This window comes from Sceloporus occidentalis, unplaced genomic scaffold, assembly GCF_023333645.1.
Source record: "Sceloporus occidentalis isolate IW3139 unplaced genomic scaffold, rSceOcc1.0.p SCAF_3, whole genome shotgun sequence".
Classification (NCBI taxonomy): Eukaryota; Metazoa; Chordata; class Lepidosauria; order Squamata; family Phrynosomatidae; genus Sceloporus; species Sceloporus occidentalis.
This window is the reverse complement of record NW_028316983.1, coordinates 7,225,924-7,252,874: the sequence shown is the minus strand read 5'-3', so window position 1 is coordinate 7,252,874 and position 26,951 is coordinate 7,225,924. Positions and strand designations below refer to the sequence as shown.

Sequence of the window (26,951 nt, the reverse complement as noted above, 5' to 3'; positions counted from 1 at the left end):
TTTAAGTGCTAGAACTACGAGAGGAGCAGGCAGAATCGTGGCTTCCCAGTTGACTCAGACAAAGGCAAAACGCTGTACCTTTCCCTAGCTCATTTGTTTTCATTGGTAATATATTTTGTCATTTCTTTTATTTTTTTAACTTTATTAAATCTTAACAAACCTTACAGCCAACAACCATATATTAAGCCACACACAAATCTCTAACAATTTCCATATCCTTCTACTGTATATTAATACAGTACATCTTCTTTAACGTATTTTGTCATTTTGACCACAGTTTGTGTGTTATTTTCATCTGTGAAATATTGGAGGTATGCAATAAAAAGAGACATGATATTTTAGCTACTCTAGTTGGGCCTAATCATACAGTTTTGCCCACAGTCTCGTTGTTGTTGTTGTTGTTGTGTGCCTTTAGGATTGTCAATTTATGACAATCCTAAACTGACCCTATCACGGGGTTTTCTTGGCAATATTTGTTCACGGGAAGTTTGCCATTGCCTTCCCCTGAGGCTGAGAGAGTGTGACTTGCCCAAGGTCACCCAGTGGGTTTACATGGAATCCCAGGATCCTGTAGGACAGAGCCATGGCTGTTAAAACGGTGTCAAACCACATTCTTTCTACAATGTAGAATGCACCCTCTCATTCTCTTTCTCTGGGCCACCAGCTTAAATCCCCTACATCTGCATCATCACTTCATTAAATTGCATATATCTTTTTTCCCTTTGTGGCTCTTTTTAATCTCAGCTTTTTCCCCCCAAGCAAGAAGAAATTTGCATTTTTATTTGCATTATTATTTTGCATATATATATATATATATATTGCAACTTGTTATGGTTCCTCTCTCTCTCTGGCTGTGTGTGTGTGTTTGCACTAACAATTTGCATTATATATATTACATTAATTCAAATTATGAATGCAAAAAAGGAGAAAGCCAGAGAGAGCAACCATAATACATTGCAATACACACACACACACACACACACACACACACACATATTGCAAATTATTAATACAAATGAAATATATGTTTATTTGAAAAAGGAGAAAGCCAGAGAGCAACAGTACTACATATTTAGAAAATTATTAATGCAAATTATATAGGAATATATTAATATATATTGCAAAAAATATTAATGCAAATAAATATATGTTTATTTTAAAAAGGAGAAAGCCAGAGAAAGCAATCATTAGTTGATATATATAAATATATATAATATAACTTATTAATGTAAATGAAATATGTTTATTTTAAAGAATAGAAGGAGAAAAAAAATCATAATTAGTTGATATATATATATATAGAGAGAGAGAGAGAGAGAGGGAGAGAGAGAGCAACTTATTAATGCAAATGAAATATGTTTATTTTAAAAAAATAGAAAGCCAGAGAAAGCAATCATAATTAGTTAGGATATTTATAGCAAATTATAGATATCATTTGTATTATTTATTTAGTTGCAATAATAATTAGTTGCAATATATATATATATATATAATGCAAATTATTAATACAAATTATATATATAATGCAAATTATTAAAGCAAATTAATGCAAATTATATCTATCTATATAATTTGCATTAATTAATTATTAATGCAAATTAGCATATTATTAATGCAAATTATATATATATATATATATAGGAGAAAGCCAGAGAGAGAGAGAGAGAGAGCATCAATATAACAAGTTGCAACCCAAACTGGGCAAAGTTAGAGGGCCACTGTAATCCCGAAGCCTTTCAGTTTCTTTTCCCCAGCTCCTCTCCCTTTGGGCTTCTCCCTGCCCTTGAAAACTCCAACTCCCAGCCTGCCCCGGGATGCAGCGCTCCATGGGACTTGTAGTCCTCCCGAGCTCCTTGGCGCTTGAGCTTGAATGGGCCCTGCCTCCGGGGGGAACTACAGCTCCCATGATGCTCCGGGGCTGCGCGAAGCAGAAGGTTCCACTAGCCCCGCCCCTCTGGCTGTCCTTCTCAACAGCTGATCGCAGGCGAGCCATGGCTGCAGCCAGTGAAGCGGATGCTGGGCTGGCAGGGCTGGCAGAGGGCAACTTGGGCGAGGACAGGTAAGGGCTGGCACACCTGGGCTTTGTTGGAAGGAACTAGGAGGAGGAGGAATAAGGGACCTTTCTCCTCTTAGGTGGGCAGAGGCATTGCTTGGCTTTGGTTTGGCTTGGCATGGGCATTACTGGGTTGGCATAGCATCAAGGGGGCATCACTAGGGAAGTTTCTATCTTTCTAACTCCACCAAGAAGAGTTAGCCTTTAGCTTTCAGCCTAGATCTTCTCAAGTGGAGAGGTCACACTGTCTCAACCTCATGGGCTCCAAATCCCTTGGACTCGCAGTGGTCTCCAAACTTGGCTCTTTTAAAAAGATTTTGGACGTCAACACCCAGAATCCCAGACCAATGTCCAACATGGCTGAGGCTCATGGGAGCTGAAGTCCCAAAAGAGCAGAGTTTGGGGAGCACTGTGCTTGGAGCCTGAGAGGTAGAATCCAAAGATATAGCTCTATTAGTCTGTGGAGTCAGTCTGTAGAGAGATCTGGTGGCACCTTTGAGAGTAACTAAAGGAAGAAGTTGGTACTGAGCTTTCCTAGACTTAAGAGCTTTCCTAGACTCAGCCCTGGATTTAGAATTCGCCGCCAAGGATTTTAGTGCCTTCCCAAACTACAAATCCCAGGATTCCACAGGATGCAGCCGTGGCAGTTAATCTGGGATTGTAGTGCTATAACTGTGTAGTGAAAAGAAACAGAGAGGTGGGATATAAATTAAAAAATATTCATTATTTTTAAATCCACCTGGGCTCCATCTGCGTAGTGCAGAAATAATCCAGTTTGACCCCACTTTTACCACCCCTGGCTCAGTGCTGTGGAATTCTGGGAACTGTAGTTTGTTGTGACAATGGAGGTCTGCAAGTTGTAGCTTGTTGCAGAAACAGAGGTCTGGGAATTGTAGTTTGTTGCGGCACCAGCAGCCTGCTGTGGAGTTCTGGAATTAACTAAATGCCTCACAAAACTAGAAATCCCAGAATTCTATAGCAGTGAGCCGTGGCAGTTAAAACATGGTGTAAAACTGGATCCAGATTGGCTATACAGGTGGAGTTTTCCTTATCCGAAATGTTTGGGACCAGAAGTGTTTAGGATTTTGGAATATTTGCCTAGACATAAGGACATTTCTTGGAGATGGGGCCCAAGTCTCAACCCAAAATTCATTCTTACCTCATACCCACATTGGGCACATAGCCTGAAGGTAATTTTATACACAGTATGTGTTGGTTGGTATGTAGAGAGACCTTGTAGCACCTTAATCCATTTGGAACACATGCGTCTGTGTGTGTGTGTGTGTGTGTGTGTGTTATACACCTTCAGGAGTTATGGCAACCCCATGAATTGCATAGGGCTTTCTTAGGACATCCTCAGAGGTGGTTTTGCCGGTTCCTTCCTCCGAAATATAGCCTACAGCACTTGGTAGCCATTGGTGGTCTCTCATCCAAGTACTAACCAGGGCTGACTCTGCTTAGCACTCAAGTTCAGACAAGATCTGGTGCCTTTCGGGTCTTTAGGCACCTCTACTTTTATGTGTGTGTATGTGCCTTCAAGTCACCTGTCGACCTCTGGCGACCCCATAAAATTCATAGGGTTTTCATAGGCAAAGAATGCTCAGAGGTGGTTTTGCCAAGTCCTTGCCTACAGCACTTGGTATTGGTTGGTGGTCTCCCATTCAAGTACTAACCAGGGCTGACCCTACTTAGTTTTCAATATCAAATAGGTGCCTTTAGGAGACCTACTGCCTTTTGCATTATTGCCTTTCCCTGTACTTTCATGTGCAACCTTCACTGTGTGAAGTAGCCCTTTGTTTTACTTGCCCTACAGTGAAATAATGCAGTTGAGGGAACCTAAATCTGTAGCATTGATTGGGTGAAAATATTTATTTATATATGAAGTCGAAGGCTTTCATGGCTGGCATCCATAGTTTTTTGTGGGTTTTTCGGGCTTTGCGGCCATGTTCTAGAAGAGTTTATTCCTGATGTTTCGCCAGCATCTGTGGCTGGCATCTTTAGAGAATGCTGGCGGAAGCTGGCGAAACATCAGGAATAAACTCTTTTAGAACATGGCCACATAGCCTGAAAACCCACAAAAACTATTTATTTATTTACATTATTATTAATTACTAAATTTATGTGCCATCTTTTTCCCAAGGCGGCTTCCAAAAACAGAAAATTAGCTGCATGCAAGTCACCATGGCAGGATTGTTGTGGGGAAGTGAAAATGCATGGTCCAGACCAAGAATTTTCTTCTACACAATTTTCTTATAGGAAATTTACTCAGTCCCAATTTGGGCTTTCTTCCCGCCTGTCAAGTCAGATATGCTCTATCTGCTCTGCTTTAGCCTTGGTGTGTGGACTTCTGCCTGAATAGACCTTGACTAGCATGCTAAAATTTAAGTTGGATCTCAGTACACAATGACACTCTTATCTTCATGTCCGCGATCTCCTCCTTTCCGAGTAAATCAGAGCATCTCTTCTCCACTTTTCCATTATTATGAGCATACCACCCCTTTTTAATGCCTTATCATTCCTTTGAGCCGGCGTGGTGTAGAGGTTTGAGTGTTAGACTCTGGAGAATCAGCCCTGTAAACTACTGGGTGACCTTGGGCAAGGCACACTCTCTCAGTCTCAGAGGATGGCAATGGCAAACCCTCTCTGAACAAATCTTGCCAAGAAAACCCACGATAGGGTTGCCGCAAGTCAGAAACGACTTGAAGGCACACAACAACAACTACAACAACAGTTCCGTCCTTGCCTGCTTTCCATCATTATTAAGGTTCTAGTCTCCATTTCCACTTCTGATGATATCTCTTCCTATATCTTTACATTGTTTGTGCTACTGCAGCTGTTTTCTACATCCCCCCTAACACTTTTTCTGAATGAAGGCTTGGTTGTGCAAAGCATTCAGCTGTTGTGGAGAAGGGAGTTGGGCCCAAAATATATTTCCTGTCTTGCCATGTTCGGTTATCTGGAGAGAGAGAATGTGTGTGTGTGTGTGTGTGTGTGTGTGTGTGTGTGTGTGTGTGTCAGAAGAGGAGGGGAGTGTGTATTAGTCAGACCTTTTGGGAACAAGGTTCCATTTTTGGACAACAACCTCTAGTGGCCGTGCCCATTGGAGGAATCCTGAGAGTTACAGCCTTTTCCAAGCTCGGCTCAGAGTGGCTTGTGAAAATCAAGCAGAAAAGCTGCAGCAAAGGCAATGTTCCAGTAGGTTGGCTTTTCCTCCTGTTTTGTTATCCTGGCCCTGGAATTTAATCCATGGTGGAGATTAGCTTTCTGGGAAGCATGTGGCTGTTTTAACCTGTTGCAGACTTGCCTAGTTATTATTTCATCCAAGCCCTGGAGATGTTCTTTTTAAAGTTGTGCAAGGCAGTCCCTGAGCAACACACTTTGGCCCTCGGCCCAGAGCAGTGCCCACTTCTGCCACTCTATTGCTATGTGCCTTCAAGTTGTTTCCAACTCATGGCAACCCTAAAGCAAACCGATCAACAGGGTTTTCTCAGTAAGATTTGGTCAGAGGAGGTTTGCCATTCCCTAGCTCTCAGCCTGAAAGTGTGTGACATGCCCAAGAGATAATGGGAGCTGCAGTCCAGTAGCATCCATCTGAGAGTCTTTGTTGTAGTCCAGCTGAGATTCTTTGCTGTTGTTGCTGTGTGCTTTTAAATTGACTCTATTTTATGGCAATCCCATTGGCAAGATTTGTTCCGAAGGGGTTAGCCATTGCTTTTCTCTGAGGCTGAGAGAGTATGACTTCCCCAAGACCACCCAGATGATTTCCATGGCTGAATGAGATTCAGTCCTTGGTCTTAAGAATTCTAGTCCAACATACTGACCACTACTCCATGCTGCAAACCCATTTTGAAAGACAGAGTATCTGTCGTACACAGTTAAAACACTCTGATCCCACTTTAATTTTAATTTCTCCAACCAAATTTTCAGACTTTGGGAAATTACTTTTTAAGGATTGTGGCACCCAGAAACTGGATGTTCTAGGATTTGTAACCTCTCCCCAATAACATTCCAATAACTTTGAGGGCCAGTGTGGTGCCATGGTTGTAACATTGGACTACTGGAGACCAGGGTTTGAATCTCCACTCAACTATGGTAACCCACTGAGTGACTTTGGGAGAGTCACACTCTCATTTATACCCCACCCTTCCGCTTAAAAGGTTCTCAGAGCAGATTGCAAGCTTAGTCTGACAATTTTTGCCATCTACAAAAACCTGGTGGGAATGCCAACTTGAAGATGTCTTCAAAAGTAGTGACATAAAAATCCCATAGGATTTAAGATTCAAACTGACAGTTAGAAGATCATATGCTAGATATACTGTGGTTGAGAAAAAGAAAGATTGGATTATAGATGTGGCAGACCCTAGAGACTACAGAATTGAAAACAAAGAGGGAAAATACATGAAATATCAAAACCTACAAACTGATATTCATTGCCTATGGGAATGGGAGGGAAAGTCCAACAACAAATGTGATAGTTGCTCTGGGAGCAATTCCAATTGGACTGACAAAACATCTGAATGAAATCATCGTAAGATAGGATCACAAGTGCACAATTACAAAAAAAGTGTCTCTCCTTGGAATTTGTCGCATTATCCACTGATATCAAAGCCAGGATGGTGTAGTGGTTTGAGCATTGGACTACAGCTCTGGACACCAGGGTTCAAATTCTTGCTTGGCCATGGAAACCCACTGCGTGTCCTTAGGCAAGTCCCACTCTTTCAACCTCGGAGGAAGGAAAAGTCAAACATTCTCTGAACAAATTCTGCCGAGAAAAACCCGTGAGAGGGTCTCCATAAGTCAGAAATGACTTGAAGGCACACAACAATACCAACAGCAACAACCTCACTGATTCTTAGATTCTTGGGTAGACTCAGAACTGGTAATGGTTCGTCAGTATGCTGATGACACCCAAATATGGTTCTCTATGTCTCGGACTGTTTCAGTGACCAAGGATGGCATCTCCCCTCTGAATGACTGTGTGACGTCAGCAATGGACTGGATGAGGAAAAATAGATTTAAGTTGAATCCAAACAAAACGTAGGTACTCGCTATAGGTAACCCCAATCCAGGTATGGAGATATGTTCACCAGTCCTGGATGGGGTCACACTTGGAGGTGCTTCTGGACTCGTCGCTATAGCTATCATCTCAGATAGACACAACGTCCAGGAGTGCCTACTATCAGCTTCGGCTGATATGCCAGCTGCAACCCTACCTGGAACAGGGGGACCTAGATAAGGTTGTACATGCACTAATAACCTCTCCTCTTGATTTCTGCAATGCGCTCTACATGGGACAACCCCTGTGCCACGTTTGGAAGCTTGTTCAAAATATGACAGCCAGATTGGTTACAGGGAAATCTAAATTTGACAGTATTACACCAGTATTTTGAGATCGCTATACTGGCTGCCTGTTAGCTTCCGGGTACAGTACTGTACAAGGTGTTGGTTATTACCTATAAAGCGCTACATGGCTTGGGTCCAGGATGCATGATGGAATGTCTCCTCCCATATAATCTTTCCCGTATGCTCAGGTCTGAGGAACCTATTGCAACCAAAGCAAACAAGATTGGTGGCGACTTCTCAAGGACCTTTTCTGCTGCCACCCCAAAAATTTGGAATGACCTGCCGGAGGAGAGCTGCCATATTACATCTTTTGATGCCTTTAACAAGGCGATAAAAACGGATCTCTTCCGGTGAGCCTTCCCAGACTGACCTCTTAAAGAAATAGAACTGTCCAGCTTATCTACTTGTACCCCCCTTTAATATGGTCACTCCAGCTTAACCTTGTTGTAATGTACTGTATTGCTGTTGTAAATTCTACCTGAATTTTATGTTTTTATTGTCCTTTTAGGAAGGGAGGGAAGGTTGGAGGGTGGGACTGAAAAATGCCTTTTGTATACTTTGTTATTGTCTGTAATTGTTATTTTTTGATCTGCTGTTACCCGCCTCAATCCTCCAATAGGGAGAGGCGGGATACCAATAATAGTAATAATAATAATAATAATTATTATTATTATTACTATTATGGATCAAAACTCTGGTCACTAATACCTAGTAGACTGTGAAAGTGTTATACTAATAATACAGTATTCCTTATCCAGATTTCTGATATGCCAAAATACAATTTTTTTTGAGCTACAATATAAGTAGTGTAATAGGGACCTGTACTGTATATGTGAGGATGAAGAGGAATGCAGCTGGAGAAAGACGTAAGGATCTTTGAAATGTCAGGAATCCACACCTGCTGCCATTTCACATGTCCACAGTCTCCCTCCAGCCTCATTGTGTCTCATTAGATATACTATATCATATACAGGTACAAGTTGAGTATCCCTTATCTGCAATTCCAGAATCCAAAATTATCTGTATGGGTGGCTGAAATAGTGGCACCTTTGCTTTCTGATGGTTCAATGTGCACAAATTTTGTTTCATGCACAAAATTATGATAAATATGTATAAAATCACCTTCATGGTATATGTATAAGGAGTATACAAAACATAAATGAATTTCATGTTTAGACTTGGGTCCCCTCTCCAAGATATTCCATTATGTAAATATTCCAAAATCCAGAATAATCCAAAATTCAAAATACTTCTGGTCCCAAGCATTTTGGATAAAGGAGACTGGTCCTCTATTCCAAAATCTGGAAAAAAATCCAAAGTAAAAAACACTTCTGGTCTCAAGCATTTTGGATAAGGGATACTCAGTTTATAGTCTCTTAAACCTTCTTTACTCTTGCCCCACTTTGCTTGAGCTTGCTGAGATAGCCACATGTGAGCTATAGTGCTCTTATTTTTGGCTGGCAACGTAGGGCTTTTCATCTGGCTTTCATTGTCTGCTACCAGTCTTCTATGCCCAAGTTGTGGGCTTCCTAGAGGCATTGGTTAGCCACTGTGGACCATGGATGCTGGATCTGGTGAACCTTGGATCTACCCCAGAAGAGGTCTTCTTAAATTAAAAAAAATCAACAAAATGGTGTCTAGGAGCCCTGGCAGCACAGAGGTTAAATGCCTGGACTGCAGGTGAGCTCAATACCAGCCAGGAACTCAGGCTTGACTCAGGCTTGCATCTTTCCAAGGAGGTTGCTAAAATGAGTATCCAGCTTGTTGGGGCAATTAGCTTACATGTGTAAACCAATTAGACACTGCTAGTTCAGTATGAAGTGGTATATAAATAAAGCTGTTTGTTTGTTTGTTTAGCCAGCCTTCTATATCCACACATTCTGTATCCATGGATTCAACCGCCCATGACTTGCAAATATTTTTTAAAATATATAAATTCCAAAAAGTAAAGTTTGATTTTACCATTTTGAATAAGGGACATCATTTTATCACCCTGCTGTATATAATGGAGCACCCATGGATTTTTGTATCCATGGGAGGTCCTGGAAGAAAACCCCTGCAGAGACCAAGGGCCCACTGTACAAAGAATGTTCTAGGCTGACCTCTTTGATCTGGGCCAAGGTGGGCAAAGTGCAATTCTTGTCAGGCTGTAACTCCCATCAATCCTAGCCAGCATAGCCAATGGGTGGTCGGGAATGTTGGGATCTGCAGAAAGACAACACCTGGCCCATGCGCAGGATCAGATTTTGAGTGCTTACACCCAAATCTCTACAGAATCATTCCTAATACCTGTTGCAATTTGGGTGCCTACCATATGTTGACCAATAGCAGCACAGGCATGTGACAGAAAGAGCAACAGCAGGTAAGAAACGGAATGCTATCCAAACAGTGAATCCCCCAGCACTGAGTTCCAGGCAAGATGAAACGAATGCTGCACAGAATATAATCCTATATTGCATTTCTGCCCTTGCCTTTCCTTTCTGCGAAGTGGAGCAATGTTGCAGACTCGCAATGTCCTTGTGGTCTTGTAACCAGCGCTAGTACTGAACAAAAACAGTCTGTAACCTATAATACTCATGAAACTACATTCCAGGCACAGTTCCAAAAATCTTTTAAAGGTTCTATTGGCCAGAGGAGAGAAAAATATATATTCCCCCCCTCCACCTCTGCAACAATACCCTTCATTGTGAATGGTGGGGAAAAACAACATCTTTTGAAACAGAAACATCTACATATTTCCTCCAGGGATAAGCTCTGAATTCCATGCACATGAGTTAATAATAGCACATGGAGTGGAATGCCTCCCAGGTCTCAATCCACTTGGAATGTATCTGATTTAAAAACAAAATCTGCTAAAATGAATGTGAACTTTGCAAGACGAAAGACACTTATGAATTCTTTCTTATCACCAGTTCAGAAGATAGTCTTGGTGAAATAGATCCAAAGCTCTTTAAAAACATCTCTTCCAGCTTTGCTCTAAAGAAAAGTTCTTAGCCTCTTTCCTCTTTCCCTTGTGTTCTCTGCAATGCATATTTAGTCTGTAAGCTTTGGGGGGCATTGACTGCCACATTTTGCCCTTTTTGTGTGCAAGTGCTGTGGCTGATGCTTATAATGGCAAAACTGGCAAAACCATCCACCCTTCTTTGGGAGTCAAGCCTTACTTTCAGATCTTACTTCTAGGAAAACATGCTTAGAGTCGCACTGGCTTCTTGGAGATTGCAGGCTGTATTTATTTAAAAAATGTAACTGCAATCCACTCAGGGCCATTTCTTTTTGATTTGTATTTGGCAAAGCTATCGATTAAGCATTCCAAATGGCATCCCACACTCCAAATTCTCCAGCCAGATCAAGTTTGTTTGGATGCAATAAAAAATATTTGTCCACATGTGGGCTTGAAAAGAGAAACTATTTCCCATGTTGTACATGAGGGAAGCTTCATACAGTTCACATTAGAAGCATGTCACAGTGTTTATGTGCTGTGCCCAAGTTTTATCTGAGCACATGAGCATGATGATGATGATAACAACAATAATGTTTATTTATAGCATCCTTTCCACTATGACTGTGGTATTGTGGCCAAAGCTTTGCAAAAATTACTGTTCCAAATTCGTCATCAGTATGGCTGTTGGCTGGGCAGTTCTGGGATCCGTAGTTCAAAGAGGAATGTTCCCAAGTTTTGACCATAACTTTTGGATGTCACCACATTTAGTGTAGACTGTGATCACCTTAAGTTGTCAGTTTGTGGTGCCACATTTATCTGCAGTGCCAAGGAAAAATAGTGGCACCTGAAGATAAGAATCTTGTGTAGTTCCTGTGACAAATAAATAAGGATCCAGTTCATATCACAATAAGTTGTTAACCTTTGTCCAGGCTTGTACCACTTCACAAGGTAGGTGAGATTTGCATTCTTGATCATAAACTATCTCTCTTGCATGTAGAAAGCTAGCATTTCATGGGGAAGGGTTGATTTGGCTTGAAATATTGGTTTTCTGTAAGGAGAGGGTTTTGATATATTTTGATTTTGATTTGCTTGAAAGGAGCATTGCATCATAAGCATAGCCCAGGTGTAAGTTAGCCATCTGAGGACATGGAGTTAACAGGTGTTTTGACAACAACAACAAACCTCTGATGCATCTGTTTGATCTAGACACTGCTTTCCCTGTAAACCATTAACCTACATAAATAGTTCATGCTTATCTTTTTGTGGTTTGAAGCACTCTTCTTGCCAAGCTGCAGTAACACTGCATTCTTTCTGTGTTTGTTTATGCACACCAAGTGAAGATCCCAGCTCTCAAGGCTGTTTTCTGTCTATGTGAATGGCTTTTGCCATGGAGATGACTGGTGGTTTGTGCCCATGTGCCACTAGAGGGTGATGCAACCATCCCAAAGGAAGGGCAACTCAGACGCAATGGGGTGTAAAGCCATTCTGAAGGTCAAGTCAAACGCTATCATCAGGCAAATGATCTTGAAAGTTCCATCCACTTGCACAATATACATGTTTTAGTAAAGATTTTTTCATTATTTTATACACATATGAATACATTCGTGCACACTTCCATGCAGTCCTCTATGCCTATATTTATCTAACACATTCCCAAATTACAATAACATCCAAAATCCACAAAACAGTAATACTTTTGTTGGACCAACCAAAGCACAACATACATTATGCAAGCTTTCAAAGCTCCACTGGCTTCTTCATCATGGAAGGGTGTTAAGAATCATACAGGAGGAAAAACATAAAATGACAGGTATATCTATGCAAACAGGTTCTTGGTGTTGAATAGATGTTTGAATAATTGATGCTTGCATAGCTATACCTCGAAAGAACAACACCAACAACACCTTGAGAAAATGCAAGCCTGTGACTAACATTGTCATTTTATAATATTCTCCTCCTGCATGATTCTTAGCACCTTTGCCTGATGAAGAAGCCAGTGGAGCTTCAAAAGTTTTCATTATGTATTTTGTGCATTGTAGTCACCCATTAAAGGGATCTCTGTTTCTGGATGTTATTATACTTTCCTATACGGCCAACACAGCTACTCCTGAATACACTCCCAAATGTTTTTCTATCCCATTGTGTCAACACAGAGTACAAGGATGGTCATCCAATCTTTGCTTGAAAACCTCCCAAGGCAGTCTGTTCCCTTGTTGAGCAGCTTTTACCTTTAGGAAATTCTTCCTAAGGTTTAAGTGGAATCTCCTTGTAATTTAAATCCATTGGTTTTTGTTCTGATCTCTGGAATAGCAAAAAACAAGCTCACTCCATCTCGCCCCATGGCATCCCTTTGGATATTTAAAGATGGCTTGAGTTGTAATCTCTGGAGCATAAGCTATTTACCATGTTTGTTATTCCTCCTTTTCAGATTTAATGCATGAACATTGGATACCAACAGCAATTTAAACATGATTCCACAGTGGGCAATTTATTGCTCTTCCAGTACTTGGCTATCATGTCCAGGGGTACAGTGAGTTTATTCTTGTGTAGATATTCTAGACCAATGGTTCCCAACCCGTGGCCTTCCAGATGTTTTGGACTTCTGCTCCCATAATTCCTGTTCTTCAAGTTGGTTGGAGCTTTTAGGATCTGAAGTCCAAAACAAATAGCGCACAAAAGGTTGGGAACCACTGTAGTAAACTATAAATGATCTCTCCATGGTGCCAAATCCTATCCATCAGATATGTTAAGCACCTTGGACAGTGTCTTTAAAATTCAGGGTGAAACACAGAGTGTATTTATTTTCCCACTGACATGGGAAGCCACCAGGTACAACAAGTTGGGATTCTGGTGGAAATTGACCATAGAGTGCACTCAAGGACTTCCAGATGCCTAGAGAGGTGGTCTCTCCAGACATCTAGAGCTCCTCCAGCATGACTCCATGGTCAACATCTGCCTGAAGTTGACCATAGGGTTGTACTGAAGGTCCTCGAGAGACCTTTTTTCCAGATGCAGGTAAATGAAACTGTGGCTGCCAATCCTGCAGCTGTGGAGGTCGGACTGTATTAATTTGTGCTTTCTAAGAATGATACTAATTACTTCCGACTTGTTTTTATTCAGTTTATATCTAAATATTCTTCTGTTATTTATTTATTTATTTTATAGTTTGCTGTTTCCCCAGTAATGGGCTTTAAATCAGCATGCAACGTATTAAAAACAATACAGATTAAGAACTGTACAAAAATTTCTATAAAAGCATAAATATCAAAGTTACTTAAAAGACAGTTAAACAATTTAGAAAGTCAAAAACATCAACATTCATTAAAAGACTATATACAACCATAAAATGGAATGGCACACTATTAAAAGCCCATCCCAGGCAGTTTCTACAAGGTAGACAGCATAAGAATGTTTTAACAAGCCTGTGGATGGACAGCAGGGATGGGGCCCTCCTGGTCTCTCTAGGGCAGTGGTTCCCAACCTTCCTAATGCCGTGACCCCTTAATACAGTTCCTCATGTTGTGGTGACCCAAACCCATGAAATTATTTTCGTTGCTACTTCATAACTGTAATTAAATAGGTGTTTTCTAATGGTCTTAGGCGACCCCCATGAAAAGGTCATTCGACCCCCAAAGGGGTCCCGACCCACAGGTTGGGAGCCACTGCTCTAGGGAGAGAGTGCCAAAGACTGGGAGCAGCCACCGAGAAGGCCCTCTCCCTTGTTCCTGCCAAATGATCCTGGGAAAGTGGATCTAATGGGCTCATAAATGGGAGATACGGCTCTTCAAATAACCTAGACTCAAGCTGTATGGTCTGGCGTAAAATGTAGCATATCTATGTCATATTTAATGGGACTTGAGCATCCATGGATTTTGTTATACACGAGGGATCATATATGTAGCATATCTGAAATACAGTTGTGAAGGCTAGTGCCCCGATTATTCTTTCATTGGATTTTTTACCAAATTGGGAGGGAATGGTCTGACTTAAAATATGAGCAATGGGATATGAAATTTATTTTGTGGGAGCTCTAGAGATACGCCAGTTAATTTTTCACTCATACAGAGTCATGTGACATATCATTTTAAAGTTTTAGATGAGTTGAGTTAAAAAAATAATTTTTTTTGCAAGTTTTGTTTTAGTTATATTAAAAAATGTCTTTCTCTGGTATTCACCATGTGTAAATGGCTGGAAGGATTTTCACCAAATTTAGAGATGTTTGAAAAGCTCTGGCTTAAATCTAGGCTATATGGTATGCATTAAATTCACTTTGGAGTTCTCTGGGAGCATCCCAGTTATTATTTCTTTTATTCTCATGGAGTAATTTGTTTGGGAGATGATTGGGAGAGAACTAGTCTCCCAAGGGCATCGGTGAAGGGACTCGTCTTGTAGAGGAGTTGAAGTTGAATATTAGTAATGGTTAGTGATTCTCTTGAGTGATGCTGAGTACTCCAGCCAATTAATAATAAATCAAGAGATTTACTGAGTCAATACAAGTTAAACATGTGTCAATAGTGTGATGCAGCAGCCAAAAAAAGTCAAAGTACTTCTGGGCTGCATCAACAGGAGTACAGTGGACCCTTGTTATACGCTGGGGTTTGGTTCCAAGATCCCTCGTGTATAACAAAATCCATGGATGCTCAAGTCCCATTAAATATGACATAGCAAAATGGTTTCCCTTATAAAAAATGGAAAATCAGTGTTTGATATTTGAAATTTATACTTTTTTTGAACATTTTCAAATCATGGATGATTGAATCCATGTATAAAAAAATCCATGTATGAGAAGGGCCAACTGTATAGTGTCCAGATCAAGGGAAGTATTAGAGCTACTCTATTCAGCTTTGATCAAAACTCACTTGAACTCCTGTGTCCAGTTCTGTAAGAACTGCTTGACAGTGAAATAAATTACCTTGGAGGCTGGTGGACTCTCCTTCTTTGGAGGTCTTTAAACAGAGGATGGATGGCCATTTTCCAGGAGTGCTTCAGTTGTGTATCCCTGCATGGCAGAGGGTTGGACTAGGTGGGCTTTATGGACCCTTTCAACTCTTAAGATTTTATGTTTCTATAGAAAGTATGTTTTAAAAGCTCCATAAAAGCAGGCAGGCGTGGAGAATAAAATTAAATTTTACAAAAAGCATGGGGTAATATATTAGTATTTAGCTTGTGCTGGAAAGGTAGGGAAGGTGAAGAGAAAGTATCCTTGGAGAAAATATTTTATGAGACAATCACCACTGAGAGATAATCATTTGCACAATTACTCGCCATTTTCACTTTATTTGCGGGATGCTTTAAATGCTCTTTAATCTCTCTTTAATTCCGAAATTAGCCCCTGTGTGTTAAACTCCTGTGTGTATATTGTCTGGAATCCTGCTGGTAAGTCCCAAGCAGAGTAGATCCATTGAATCAATTGTTGAATGGCAAGTCAACACACTTCCTGATGTTATCTTCTGTAAAATTGACTTCCTTGATTGAATCTATCCACCTGTAGTACCGTCTCCTTATTTCCCTCCTGCCTTCCATCTTATCACATACGTCATCCCTGCATATCCACTGATTTTTTATCCATGAATTCAACCATCCACAGGCTTTTTAAACCTTGATTTTGTCATTTTATATAAGGCACACCGTTTTACTATGCCATTGTATTTAATGGGACTTGAGCAGCCACAGATTTTGCTATCCATGCGAGGGTCCTAGAATCAAACCCCAGCGAGGATACCAAGGGCCCACTGTATTATATTCTTTTCTACTGACTCATGTATTCTCATGATATGTCCAAAGTGCAACAGCCTCAGACTCTGCTCTAGGAGTGAAAATAATGTTCAAAAATGTTTAAACAATAGATGCAAAATAGATTTCCTGGGAAACTCTGTTGAGGAAAATCCTGGAGAGACAGAATTTTTTGCAGTTCAGGACTTAGTGGGGGAAATGGACACTCTTTTTGTGCAGAAGAAAGAATTTCAAACGTATTAAGCAAGTTTTCTGCTCAGAAAAAAATGAAGTTTTTCATTTTTTGTGCAGAAAAAAATTGTTCAGAATTTTTTGTTTTTTGCACAGAAAAATGTGTTTTTCAGCCCCCTCCATTGTTTTTTCCACAAATTCTTGGGGGCAGGGGGAGGAAAATAATTAAATTATTTGTTCTTGGTCTGTGAAAATGAAATTTGTGAAGATTTATATCCTTATGCAACTTTAGTTGGAACTAACAAGATTCAGGCCTTATTTTCCTTATTTATGAGACTTTGCATATGTGTGCCTTTTATTTGAATGGTATGTTCTGTTCAACTATGGTTGAAGTGTAATGGGTCATGCTTAGTGACTTCACCAGAGCCCAATCTGGGAACCTCAAAAAAAAGGCTGGGGAGGGCTTGCATGTAGCCCAGTGCTATGCTCTAACCCCAGCTCAATTTAAAACAATTGTTCGTACTTTAACTGAAATGGAGCATGGGACTTGGAGTATCCTGGATAAAGGAAATTAGCTGTGTGGGCCTTTTGCTTAGACAATTGACATATACATCTTAATAGACATTTTTAAAAAATCTAACCTAAATAGCAAGTACATCAGGCAAAAGTCAAAATTTTTGGAAGCTGCATACAAATGCCTTTCTTCTGCTGGGTTTATAAGCCTTTCCATCACATATGGCAAATTGTATGCCATCTTATCTCTCACTGCAGTGTGTTCCATCTCTCTCCTTTGGGCTTACTGGAGACTGAGTGTCTCTAATGGTTGGATTTATTTCCCACAACAGAACCTGGGTTGTCATAAGACAGAGTAAACATATTCTAGGGGCCAAACATTCAACTTGCTTGGAATGCGGAGTGGGAATTCCTTGCAGGGGGTGCAACGCAAGGTGACGAAGAAGGAAATTTATTCTTAGATGCCTTGGTGGCTCAGCGTCCTGCTGAGCTGGCTTTCACAGAATGGCACTTACGCAAGACTCCTTGAGATGTATCTTTTCATAATTCAATTAAATGCAAGAGAATGTCAGGAGACAGCATGCTGTAGTGGTTTGAGTATTGGGACTAGGACACTGTGAGTATAGGGTTCAAATCCTGGCTCAGCCATGGAAGCCTGCTGGGTGAAAATACCTGAAAGCATTACTTAACTCATGACATACAGAACTACAGTTGGCCCTCCATATCCATGGATTTAACCACCCACAGATTGAAAATAGGTTGTTGATTTGCCTTCAAGTCATTTCCGAAGCATAGTGACCCTAAGGTGAACCTGTCATGGGGTTTCTTGGCAAGTTTCTTCTGAGAGGGTTTGCCATTGCTATCCTCTGAGGCTGAGAGTGTGGCATGCTCAAGGTTACCCAGTGGGTTTACATTGCTGAGCAGGTATTTGAACCCTGGTCTATGGAGTCATAGTCCAACAATCAAACCACTGCACCCCACTAACTCTCCTTGAAAATAACCCACCTCCCCCCAAACATTCCAGAATGCAAACTTTGATTTTGCCATTTTATATAAGGGATAACATTTTACTATCACAGAATCCCAGAATCACAGAGTTGGAAGAGACCGCAAGGGCCATCTAGTCCAATCCCCTGCCATGCAGGAAATCCAGGTCAAAGCATCCCCGACAGATGGCCATCCAGCCTCTGCTTGAAGACCTCCAAGGAGGGAGACTCCACTACACTCGGAGGAAGTGTGTTCCACTGTCGAACAGCCCTTACTGTCAGGAAGTTCCTCCTAATGTTGAGCTGGAATCTCTTTTCCTGGAGCTTGCATCCATTGCTCCGGATCCCAGTCTCTGGAGCAGCAGAAAACAAGCTTGCTCCCTCCTCAATATGACATCCCTTCAAGTATTTAAACAGGGCTATCATATCACCTCTTAACCTTCTTTTCTCCAGGCTAAACATACCCAGCTCCCTAAGGCGTTCCTCATAGGGCTTGGTTTCCAGACCCTTCACCATTTTAGTCGCCCTCCTTTGGACATGCTCCAGTTTCTCAATGTCCTTTTTGAATTGTGGTGCCCAGAACTGGACACAGTATTCCAGGTGGGGCCTGACCAGAGCAGAATATAGTGGCAATATTATTTCCCTTGATCTAGACACTATACTTCTATTGATGCAGCCTAAAATCGCATTGGCCTTGTTAGCTGCCGCATCGCACTGTTGACTCATGTTCAACTTGTGGTCTACTTGGACTCCTAGATCCCTTTCACATGTTGTCTCCTTAAGCCAGGTGTCCCCCATCCTATATCTGTGTATTTCATTTTTTCGCCCTAAGTGCAGTACCTTACATTTCTCCCTGTTGAAGTTCATTTTGTTAGCTGTGGCCCAGCTTTCAAGTCTATTCAGGTCATTTTGAATGTTGATCCTGTCCTCTGGAGTATTAGCTATTCCTCCTAATTTGGTGTCATCTGCAAATTTGATAAGTATTCCCCCAATTTTTTCCTCCAAGTCATTGATAAAGATGTTGAATAACACTGGGCCCAGGACTGTGGGACCCCACTGGTCACTTCTCTCCAGGAAGAAAAGGTGCCATTGTTGAGCACCCTTTGGGTTCGTCCGGTCAACCAGTTACAAATCCACTTAACAGTTGCCTTGTCTAGCCCACATTTTACAAGCTTGTTTGCAAGAATGTCATGGGGAACTTTGTCCCACAACAGCCATTGTATATACAGTTACCCCTCCTTTCTCACGGATTTAAGGTCTGCGGTCTTGAATATTCATGAAGGGGCAACCTCCGTTATTTTTAATGGGGTGTGTCACTGTGGCGCATGCCCTGCGTGCACTTGTGGGCACACGCCCCGTTCAAGCCAATGGGGCTTGAATATACATGAGTCTCTGGGGCCAAACAGACAGGCCATTTACAAGGAATCCACCAACTGAAGTATCCACTGCCCACAGAATAAAGCTGCTTCAAGTCACTTCGGAGGTATGCTGTTTAAATGCTGCATGCGTCCTAAGAAGCTGGAAGCTGTGCCAAAGCCACACTCCAGTCCTAAGGACTGGAGCATAGCTTTGGTGCAGTTTCTGGCCTCTTAAGATGCATGTGTCATTTAAACAGCATACCTCCGAAGTGGCTTGAGGCAGCTGTATTTTGGCCTGACTGTTTGGGCCCTCTGTTTTCACAGGGAGGGTCTGGAACGGGTCCCCCATGAAAACGGAGGGACAACTGTAATGGGATTTGAGCATCCACTGATTTTGGTATCCACAGGCAGTCCTGCAACCAAACCCCAGTAGATACCATGGGCCCACTATATTTGCTTTGGTTCTTCTCCATTGTCCTCTTACCTCCCCATCCCCCTGGTTGTGCATTTTAAATCCATGCCTCTAGGACACTTCCTGGAAAAGATGTTTGTATGGACTGTAAGCCCCAGAATCATAATGGCTGTGCTAGCTGGGGAATTCTGGGAGTTATGATCCAGGAAATGTAACTCTTCCAAGCTTTGTATCCCATCCCAAAAATCTGGCTGCAGCTCAGTAAAAAGGGTATATCTTAGAGCTGCCAGGTCAGGAGTATCCCAGGGCTTTGAGAGTTCAGGGTCAGAACTTAATATTTGGGACTGATCTGTTATGGTGTCCCATAGGGCAAGTCCTAGTGATTACAAAGATGATGTTACAAAGATGACATTACATAAGTTAACCACAGTTGCACAAAATATGCCATTCACTTGTTGTTGTTTTTAAAAAAGGAATCACTAAGAGATGAGGAAAATATATACAGTGGGCCCTTTGTATCTGCTGGGGTTTGGTTCCAGGACCCCCCATGAATAACAAAAATTGTGGATACTCAAGTCCTATTAAATACAATGTCATAGTGAAATGGTGTCCCTTAAATAAAATCGCAAACACAAGGTTTACTTTTTGGAATTTACAGATTTTTAAAATGTTTTCAAACCATAAATGCTTGAATCCATGGATAAAGAATCCATTGATATGGAGGGCTGACTGTAAAAAAAATCCATAGATACAGAGGGCTGACTGTACCCACACATTTTTTCAAGACAATGCTCTTGCCCTGAGATTCCTCCCCCTTCATCCTCAGTATTAGAGAAACAAGGGCAGGTCCCAGCATTTCTGACTTGGTGTAATATTTTACCTCTCTTATTGCCAACAGATGCATTAAGGATGTTTTACCTTTCTTTTTTCCATTGTTGTGTTCTTCAGTCCTGGCAACCCATAATACAATATCCACTGAGATCCATTCAGTTCAATATTTTAACCTTTTGTTAAATATTTTCAAACTATGTTATGCTTGAATTTCTGGATAGAAAATCCATGGAGGGCTGACCGTTTACTTGTATACACACACTTTTTCAAGACAGTGTCCTTGCCCTGGGATTCCTCCCCTCTTCATCCTGAATATTGGAGAAGGAAGGCCAGACCCCAAAATTTCTGAATCCTTTTCCTCTGCTATTTTTAACAGATCCATTAAGCATCTTCTACCTTTCCTCTTTCCATTGTTGTGTTCTTCAATCCTGGCAACCCACAATACTGCTTGCTGATACAGCATATCTTTTATTTTCTTTCTCTGAGTGGTCAATTGATGCCCGCCCCCCAGTCTCTAAAAATGAGAATTTTATTTGCTACTGGTAGTACTGTACCTGCCCAATCCAGTAATGGTAGGTCGGGTCCAAAGCTCAGTCGTGGAGCATATCCATTACACATGCAGAAAGCCTCAGGATCTAGTCCATCGATCTCTCACCTGTGGGATCGAAGAGCTGCCGCCAGATCAAAAGATTATTTCTTTTGGATCGTAGCTTCTTATGTCATTACCTGTAGCCCAGGTAGGCCCAGACCTTCCTAGCAGGACATATGCTTTGCATGGAGAAGGACCCAGGAGTTGTCTCTGACATCTCCAAGTGAAAGGATCTCAGGTAGAGGCCTGTATAATGAGACCTCGGGGAGTTGGGGAGTGCAGGCATAATTGAGCAACAAGGTGTGATGGAGCTATGGCTGCTCACAGTGCTTTTCTGGTGAGCCCAGGATAGACTGAATATCAGAAACAGCCTTCCATGGCCTTGGGCCAGCTGCTGCGTTTTGGTGTCCCAGGAGCAGAGGGCTGCTCCCATCTATGCTGTGTGACTGCTCTTCCCTTTGCAAAGTCAGTGCTATTAATATCAGGTAATGAACATAATCTCTAGGTTAAGTTATCCTCTTAGGCATGTTGGCTACTCTTGCGTTCTCAGCCCGGTTCTCTCTTCTTTCCCTCTATTCCTTCCCTTCCGAATGCCACGGTAGCCCTTCTGGGATATATTTGAGCTATTTGGCAGGCATTTCCCAAATCCCCATTTTCATCCTGTGTTACCCCAAAGGAGAGACCTACATTACTTACCACTGTCATGGGTAGAGTGCATACAATCTGCTTTCCAAAGAATTTGTGTGTTTTGAGCCTGGGATGAGACACCAAGTTCAGCCCTGACACTCAAAGAACCAGTAAAGTCTCCTAAAGTTAAAGGAGACTCCAGATTCAGACCCTCCTACATCTAAGGAGGGAAATGAACCGATCTCCTGTCTACTCAGGAGTCAGGATCTCTGGCTGCTGGGCCCTTGGAGCTGAAGGCAGGTGAGCGCTGTACCTTTGCATTCTCTAAATTACTTAATGCCCGATTGCGTGGTGGAATCCTTTTTCACAAGAGGTGGAGAAGGTGGACAATGAGAGGAGGGTTATTGTGGTGTGAATGGGACTACTTTCAGGAGAGTAATTGTTTCAGCATGTCTTGTCAAAACCAAAAGGTGCAACTGCCACTACCTTTATTTGCTCAGATTGCAAAATTCTGTTCTTGGAGGCAATGCGGATATCCAAAACCTGCTTGATGTGGAGATAGGGGTTAAGAACTGGGCACTTCTGGTGGTTCTGCTTGATATCCATTTGGAAAAGAAAGAATATTTGCAAATAAATATATATATATATAAAATGGTCAAAACCCATATTTTCTGACTGTAGAAAACGCTGACTAGAAGAATCTTGGACTGATGTGAACAATGATCAGTTTCAGTCATGTTCAGTGCAAAATTCGCACAGGATTGACTTACACTGAAAGCATTTTCTGCACAGGAACTGTCCAGAATAGGTAATAATATTTTGTCTGCAGGAAACGCTGTTTTCTGTGCAAAACATCCACACCCAAATTTTGTGTAGAATAAGTCCCAAATTGTGAATCTTTGAAAGCTGTGGTTTTTGAAGACTGTCTTGCAGTAGGAAGAATATTGCTAAGAAGAATGTTGCTAAGAAGAAATGTTGTAAAGAATAACATCCCTACTAGGACAGTCCTTTGAGGACTTGCTCTGTATCTCTCCACACTTAAAGGGGTCAAGGTGGGAGCCCAGTGAGTGTGAATTGAAGAACACGAGTCTTCATAAAAGATGCAGTTGTAACTGCCAATGAATACCAGCTGCTTTAGGCTATATTTCTGAGGAAGGAACTGACAAAAGCACCTCTGAGTATTCCTTGCCTAAGAAAACCCTATGAAATTCTTGGGGTTGCCATACATCAACAGGCCACTTGGAGGCACATACACACAATAGCTGTTTATTTTTTCTATGCGATTGAGCAGATATGCATTTAATTCGTACTGAATGCTGGGGCTTAGAGGTTCATCCCAGTCCTAATTATCCAAAATGGACCATTGCAAGGTGTGGGGATCATAACAGGCTTAGATGGCTCTTGAAAAGGATGAAACACATTCATGGCAGGAGGGAAGTCCTATCTGCAGCTGTTCACCACAATAATTTTGTGGAACCTCCATGTTCAAGGGCAGTGTACCTCTCAATATCAGTTGCTTGAGGGCAAATTACAGAAGCTTAAATGCATCTGTTTGGTCACTGTCTGGAACTGAATCTAATCTAGGTAAGACTGTGCAACCTTCTAGGTGTTATTGATGTGTAACTCGCAGCATTTCTCCTCACTGGTTATGCCGGTTAGGTCTGAATGATTCCTACCCTTTCCCTGATCGATCAAGGTTCTCTCTGTGTTCTTAATGGAACTTGAAAAAGTTAAATTTGGGGCCCAGAATCCCCCAGACAGATTGGCCAGTGGCTGGAGAATTTGGAGAACCATAGCCCAAATAGTAATTTCTTTTTAAGCCTCTGATTTCTTCCTCCATCTTTTCCACAGCAAGCCTTACTGACAATATTCCAATCTTCTAAGCAGCACATTTTGAATGCTTAAAACCCTTCTGATACGTTATCTCAGTATCTTCACTAACATTCCCGGACTGTGGGCCAGTATTATTATCTTCATATTGCAGGGGAGTTCTTGAGGCTGAGAGACAGAATTGGCTGCAGTAAGCTCTGTGTGTGTGTGTGTGCGTGCGCGTTCCTGTGTCTGTGTTTTCAGGTCACCTGTCAACTTATGGCACCCCCATGAATTTCAAAGGGTTTTCTTAGGCAAGGAATACTCAGAGGTGGTTTTGCCAGTTCTTTCCTCTGAAATAGAACCTACAGCTATAGCCACTTTCCCATTCAATTTCTAACCAGGGCTGACCCTGCTTAGCTTCTAGGATCAAAGGGGAACTGATGCCTTTAGGGTATTTGGGTTTATTATTGTTATTGTTTGTTTATATAGTACCACCAATGCACATGGTGCTTTATAAGTAAAATTAAAAAAACCAGCCAGCCCTGCCAAAGGTGTTCTATGTAAAATAGAAACATGTGCACCTACCGAGGAAGGTCAGAGCAATGCAAATTAAAACAACAACAATACAATTATAAAAGAGATTGTTGTTGTTATGTGTCCTCAAGTCATTTCCAACTTATGGCAACTCTAAGGCACAGGGTTTTCTGGGGCTGAGAGTGTGTGACTTATCCAAGATCACCCAGTGGGTTTCTGTGGCAAGTGAGGAATTGAACCCTGGTCTCCAGAGATACAGTTCAGTGCTCAAAGCACTACACCACACTGGCTAAAACATAGAACAGATTCGCCAGACATAATACAAAAAGCAATACAACATAAGTCAAAGAGAATGAGAAATACAGATAATCAAAAAATATAATAAAAGGAGATAAAACACTCTACTTGAAAGACCTTCTGCAATGGCCACTTAAGAATCAAAGGCATGAGAAAACAAAAAAGGGTTTTTTTTTGCTGCTAGCAGAAATCGAACAAGTCCTCACCTGAACAGAGTGGCTTATGAAAAATATAAAATTAAGATGAAAATGAGAATAAAGCATGAACGAAAAATATGAAACAATCACAAAATTATTTGTTTTTTAAAAAGTAGAAAGCAATGATCAAGGTTTCTCAGATGGGAGAAGCTTCAGAAAATAAATGCATATAAGCAATAGCCTCACCTGTTCCTAGATCCAGCAGTCTACTGCTCATGTAATCATAGAATTGGAAGATACCTCCAAGGGTCATCTAATCCAACCCCATTCTGCCATGCAGGAAGACACCACCCCAAAGCAATCCCTGCGACAGATGGCCATCCAGCCTCTGTTTAAAAACCTCCAAAGAAGGAGACTCCACCATTCTCTGAGAGAGAGTGTTCCACTGTCAAACAATTCTTAATGTCATTAGGTTCTTCCTAATGTTGAAGTGGAATCTCTTTTCTTGTCGTTTGAATGCATGGTTCGTTATGGACAACTTCATTTGTGCCAAGTCCCATGGTGTAGCCACACTGGCCAGAGGAATCCGGAGCTGTAGTATAATTTATTTATTTATTTGTTTATTTATTTAGGTATTTATATCCCGCCCTTCAGCCCTAATGGCTCTCAGGGCGGCTTACAATTATTATTTTTAATCAGACAGTTCCCTGCCCTCAGGCTTACAATCTAAAAGACACGAAACAAAAGGAGAAGGGAATGGTGGAGGGAAAGGGGATGAGGTCCAGTGGTTTTTCTCTCCCTCTGAGGCCTGGATCAAGGCAGATGGATTGGAGGGAGGGCTCTTCCTTCTTCCAGGCTAGCCCTGATGGAGCTGGGCCTGCCTGGTGAACTCCCTCTTAGGCCGGCGGATGGCAGTTATGGAGGGCAGAGTCTCCTTCCTCTCAGGCTAGCCCTGATGGAGCTGGACCTGCCTGGTGAACTCCCTCTCAGGCTGGCGGATGGCAGTTATGGAGAGTGGCGTCTCCTTCCTCTCAGGCTGGCCCTGATGGAGCTGGACCTGCCTGGTGAACTCCCTCTCATAAGATAGTAGTATTTCCTTTAGAAAAATTATTGATATTATTTCATTAAAATATAAGTCATTCTTTACCAGCATTATCATTGTTTTTCCTCTAGATACTTCCATTTGTTAAGATAGTAATGTTTCCAAGCTCTGGCAAATAACTACAGTTGGTCCTCTGTATCTACGGATTCTTTTTCCACTGACTTGACCATCCCTGGTTTGAAAAATAATAATATTCCAAAAAGCAAACCTTGATTTTGCCATTTTAGATAAGAGACACCATTTTCCTACACTGTTGTATTTAATGGGACTTGAGCATCTGTGGATTTGGGCATCCACGGGGGACCTAGAACCAAACCCCAGCAGATAGCAATGGCCCACTGTATTTGGGTCCGAAAGGTTAGTACTTTAAAACAGCAGCTGCTGAAATCCCCACTCAGCCCTCCCAGTGGCTTCTGGACTTCTATACACAGTTTCAGATACATCATTATAGCCTTAAGGGCTAGAAACTTATTAGGAGGAGATGAGAAGCTAAGATATTTGGGATGCTTACTCTGCCTGGTGCCTGCCAATAATTTCTTCATGTTTGCTGTTCTGGGATTGATTCAAACTCTGGTCTCCAGAGTCATAGTCCAATGTTGAAACCACTGCACCACATTGGCTCTCTAATATAAATTACTTGTGAATATTGATCTATTGACAAAGAGCACTAAGTCCCCTTTGCATCCCTCTGGAGATCTGAATTCTCAGTGTCTATGGTTATGCATCCAGAGTATGGACCTGTGCAGCTTTCAGTCTAGTGGTAGAGTGTTTGTTTTTTAACAACATTACTGTATTGTAACTTGTGCATTAATCATTACTGGCCTGATGAAAACAAAGCTGCTCATGTTAAGTTGTTGTTGTTGTGTGCACTCAAGTCGTTTCCAACTTATGATGACCCTAAGGCGAACCTATCATGGGGTTTTCTTTGCCTCCCTCTGAGGCTGAGAGAGTGTGATTTGCCAAAAGTCATCCAGTGGTTTTCATGGCTGAGCCAGAATTTGAACTCTGGGCTCCAGAGTCATAGTCCAGTGGTCAAACCACTGCACCATGCCGGCTGTCTCATGTAAATTACTTGTAAATATTTGTCTATTGACAAGGGACACTAAATTCCCTTTGCATCCCTCTGGAGATCTGAATTCTCAGTGCAACAGCAGGAGCAAAAGCCTTGCACATAAATAACAACTGTGTTGGGCCTGTTTCCCTCCTTCCCCGTCTTAGCCCTTGCTTGTGGCAGCATCACTTTGAGACTCAAACTTGCCTGTTAATTGCTACAGTGACATTATACATGAGTGAACTACATTCAGCACCTTTCGATCTGGGGTGGGAATGGGATGGGATTGTTTAGTTCTTCACCCCAGATCTTAACCCCCCCCCCCTTACCAGCTGAGTAGTTGTAGTTGTTTTGCAAATGAAAGGCAAATGAGCATTGAACTGCTTTCCATGGAACTGGTGTATGAGACATTAAGCACCAACCATAGCTGCACAATGCTTAATGTGGTGCCAAATGGGACA

General features: G+C 41.6%; 1 protein-coding gene across 6 annotated transcripts in view; it reads left to right on the top strand.

Moving 5' to 3' along the window:
- The first annotated feature begins 1,964 nt into the window (after positions 1-1,964).
- UCKL1 (uridine-cytidine kinase 1 like 1) overlaps positions 1,965-26,951 on the top strand; it is a 74,474-nt gene continuing 49,487 nt past the window's right edge. For 3 of the 6 annotated variants that reach the window (XM_089513571.1, XM_089513567.1, XM_089513568.1), the window contains exon 1: positions 7,585-7,746. Coding sequence is in view for 3 of the 6 variants with exons in the window: in XM_089513570.1 (XP_089369696.1) it covers positions 1,992-2,059 (68 nt within the window). In the remaining 3 variants the exon portion in view is untranslated. Of the gene's footprint in view, positions 2,060-7,584; positions 7,747-21,485; positions 21,858-26,951 lie in introns of those variants that run through there. The other 3 variants (XM_089513572.1, XM_089513569.1, XM_089513570.1) reach the window with 2 other exon arrangements.